Genomic DNA, 3,767 nt, shown 5'->3' on the forward strand with positions numbered 1-3,767 from the left:
TGCTGGTGGGCACCGCCGGCCCCCCCAGGCAACGAGAGCCCCAGGGCTGTCTGCCAGCCCCGAACACGCACAGGCACCCACCTGTCCCCAAGCCCCACAGCGTGTCACCGTGACCGCAGCCCGAGCGGTGACCCCCTCGGCTGTGCTGTGATGCCCTGTCCCCGCACGTCATCCCTGCGGCCCCCCACACCCAGCGCCTCTCTTCAGTGACTGTCTTAAAAGAAATGAGTACTTGCATTTAAGACAATGGGAACAATTTTTCAATAGCTAAATACGGGGCTTTTCCTCTTCTTTATAATTGGGATTTTCAGTTTACTTATTGCTACCCAGCTCCAGGGTCTCTTTTGCCTTTCACATGCAGCCACACAAAGGGCGCGATGACCACACTGTGCATGAGAATATCACCTACATCATGGACAAGTTTCTCATGTAGGCTAAATCCAGCTGTGTAATGTTGCTTTAAGCACAAACAGTGTGCAGAACTTTGAATTAAGTGTACCAGAACAGTATCCAGGGGAGGGAGCTGCCTGGAGCAGCCACCAGGGCAGTGCTGGGCAGGGCTCATAAACAGATCCCGCTTTCTCCAGCACTTCAATACCTTCAGAACCCAAAATTGCTTTCTTTTGCCCAAGTTTCTAAGCTTATCACCCATACGCTGGAACCTCTACCCTTTCTTTCACACAGTAAAGGAGCAGGCACGGGCGCTCCCATGCAGACAGAGATAAGGCTGTGGGAAAGGCGGTCCCCACGGCAAACCGAGTCTCGCACCGTGCTTGCCTTACAACGGCCACGTCCGCCGAGGGCTTGTCACCCCAGGCCCTGGAAAACCTATGTGCTCTCCTCCAGATACGGATCACACGTGGCTTTTTGTAAGTACAAGACCTGCACCGACAAGTCTCCCGCTGTTTTATGTCTACAAGTCCTACATGACACCGGCTGAATCCTGGGCCAACCTTCTCAAGCCATCAGGCTCCCGCTCCCTCCGCAACACCGCTTACGGCGCCGTGTTCATAGCGCTGCTGAGGGAGGAGGGACACAACCACGATATCCTCTCCACAGGCTCCGATGGCACATATACATACTTTGCATCCAACTCTTTTGGCTTTTTTTTGAGAAAAAATACCAGAGGAAACTTTCACCCATTCCCTATCTACTTCAGCTTAGCACTGCTTTGAGAACAAAATCGAAGAGGGAAATCCCCTTTAAAAAATGAAGATCAGTACGCCAAGAGCTTGTTTTCATTCTTTGTATTAGGAGGAAGTCAGGTCTTTCTGAGCAGCTCTTGTCTAAATAGGACCATAGGAACACTGCAAATTTCAAAAGCGCTTACAGTTTCATCTCAGTAGTAGGTTTTGGTTACATTTAGAACAGAGAAAAACAGCCAGAGAACACCTCAGCTGCAACACCCTGAAAGCTGGAAAAAACTCTTTTCCATCTTTGCATTTCTTTCAGTGCAGACACAATAAACAAAGACATGGAATGAGTGTTAAGGGGAGGGTGGATCAAACACAGTCCTCATCATCCTGTCCTGAGAACAGTCCAATGTTCAAACAGCGTGTTTCAAAGGCCTAATCACGTTAGTAAAACAGAGAAGTATTTGGGAATGGTACAGCAGCACAGAGGTCAGCATAGGGATTTGGGTTGGTTTTTCAGACTATAGCAGATGTGATACTAATTAACAGATGCCCATCAACTGTTGTTCTCTTGTTTCATCTTTTTTCTTTTGGTTACTAACCTTGACATAACCCATCGACCTCATTAAACAAGGCCCCGAATGTCCATTTCCTGAATGCGCCGGCACACGGTGCGCAGCCTTCCCAGCTCTGCAGAGCCTCCTCGGAGTCCGAAGTCTTAAGAGGATTCTGGTATCAAGCCATACTTCTGCTTCAGGATTTCAACTGTGGATGTCAGTGCACTGTGGGGTGAAACAGAACCATCAGAAAAAAGGTTTTTAAGGACTAAATTGCATTTTGTGTGAAAGAGCAATCAGCTAGATGCAGTACTGCATTTTGAATCAAGAACACAAACTCCAGAAACTAGAGTGTTTCACATAGAAGTTCTAGAAAGGGGTGTCCCGGGATCAGAATTTTAAGCGCGCTTTCAGGATTTCTGAGCGTGCTGGTAGTTAAGCTAAACAACATTAATGTCAAGGGTCAACTGCTATGGGAAAACAAGCAAAACGCAACCCACCCTAACTTGAAAGCTTCGTTTTATTTGAAGTAAATTAAAAGCTACATTTATATTCATCAAAGAGTGCTCACCAGCCAGGACGAATGATGGTGAACTTCCCCGACACAGATAAGTCAACCACAGTTGACCCCAAACGACACTCTGGGCTCTGGATATCCCCTATCGGGCCTCCATCGATGACTAAGGACAACTGAGGCCACAGGTCTTGGAACTCCTGAAAGAGAGAGGTGTGGCTAACAGTCCTGGAGACGGTTTGTGATCGTGTTTTAACAGACACTGCTGGACGTTCTGCTGTCAAGTGAGGAGGTGGTCCCTCCCCTTCCTCTGTCAGGTCAGCTCACTTTTTTCTGTCACAAACGCACCCCGGGTTGATTTCTGAGAACAGATTTATCTCAGACATGCAGGAAAGCCACAAGGATTCTCTGTCTGAAGACTTCTCAGCTGCACCACTGCGTATTAAGGAGCGCTGAAGAAAAGCTAGAAGTCTATCAAGACATTTAGGCGCAAGGACAGGGCATCTGTCTGGTACTGTGCCCAACTATACCATCGCCAGGGTCACAAGCTTTGCAAAAAGACACCTCCTTGAGTGAGTTAGTTACCAGGCTGCAAGGAGCCGTACAGACAGCAGCAGTCTCATTCCACAGCCATCCCTCCTACAGCAATTTCTGTCTTTCAGACCTGGCACCCACTTCAAAAGCTGTGATAAGCCTTTAAATATTGATCTTCAGCTCTGCCCTCAGCAAGACAGCTACCCCACACCACATACCTGCAGGCTGTTTTAACCGGAGATTATCATTAAAAAAAAAATAGTACCAGCAGAGAAATCCTTATTTTACTGCTAAAGCTGGCTTCCAATTGTGAGAGGCTGGAGCTGTGACAGACTACCACAACAACATCACTCAGGGGCAAAAGCAGACTTACCGAAACCGTCAGCGTGCTCGCCTGACAGCTGATGTTAGCGCTTGTCAAAGCCAGTGGTCCAGAGCAAGCTCGTGCCAAGTCCCTAACAAAAGGGTGGTTTGGAATACGAACACCAACCAGCTAGAAGGAAGAAGACAGTATGGTTTTACACACGGTTACCGTTTTTAATCTTGCCTTGCCTAAAGCCCTCTTGACTTAAAGCTGATACTCTGGAGAATCAATACATCAACGCCCGCTGAACCAGCAATAATGAGATGTGCTTCCGTAAGTCAGCCCCCAACACTGCGTTACGTTGTGTTCAAAGTAAATCACAGGGAGCACAACAGCACAGGGAACAGCTTCGGGAAAACGCCAATCACTGCTAAACGTGCTAAACACACACTTAAGAATAAAAGCTACAACAGCAGAAGCACAAAAATAGCATCCTGTCCCTCAAAAACCACAGATTCACCCTGTGGCGAAGACCTACCGATGTGAAAGGATTCAAGTCTTTATTCAGTTCTTCCGAACGCTTTAAGACCAGGGTGACAGGTCCCGGCAGCAGGTCCCGCAGCAGCTCGTCCGGCACGTTCACCTGGCAGTACCTGCAGGGCGAGGGGCAGCGCGGCAGAGGCGGTTCACAGCTTCGCCCGGCGAGCAGAGCGGCCGCTCCCGCC

At 48.7% G+C, this 3,767-nt stretch overlaps 1 protein-coding gene across 1 annotated transcript in view; it reads right to left on the reverse strand.

Annotated features, from left to right (window-relative positions):
- Positions 1 to 1,851: 1,851 nt before the first annotated feature.
- The window catches only part of YRDC (yrdC N(6)-threonylcarbamoyltransferase domain containing), a 3,499-nt gene continuing 1,583 nt past the window's right edge, over positions 1,852 to 3,767 (reverse strand). The window contains exons 2-5 of the mRNA XM_009879878.1: positions 3,581 to 3,695; positions 3,112 to 3,231; positions 2,262 to 2,404; positions 1,852 to 1,915 (exon numbers count right to left, since the gene is read on the reverse strand). Coding sequence (XP_009878180.1) covers positions 1,852 to 1,915; positions 2,262 to 2,404; positions 3,112 to 3,231; positions 3,581 to 3,695 — 442 coding nt within the window. The remainder of the gene's footprint in view (positions 1,916 to 2,261; positions 2,405 to 3,111; positions 3,232 to 3,580; positions 3,696 to 3,767) is intronic.

The sequence above is a fragment of the Charadrius vociferus genome, unplaced genomic scaffold (genome assembly GCF_000708025.1).
Source record: "Charadrius vociferus isolate BGI_N301 unplaced genomic scaffold, ASM70802v2 scaffold562, whole genome shotgun sequence".
NCBI classification, from domain to species: domain Eukaryota; kingdom Metazoa; phylum Chordata; class Aves; order Charadriiformes; family Charadriidae; genus Charadrius; species Charadrius vociferus.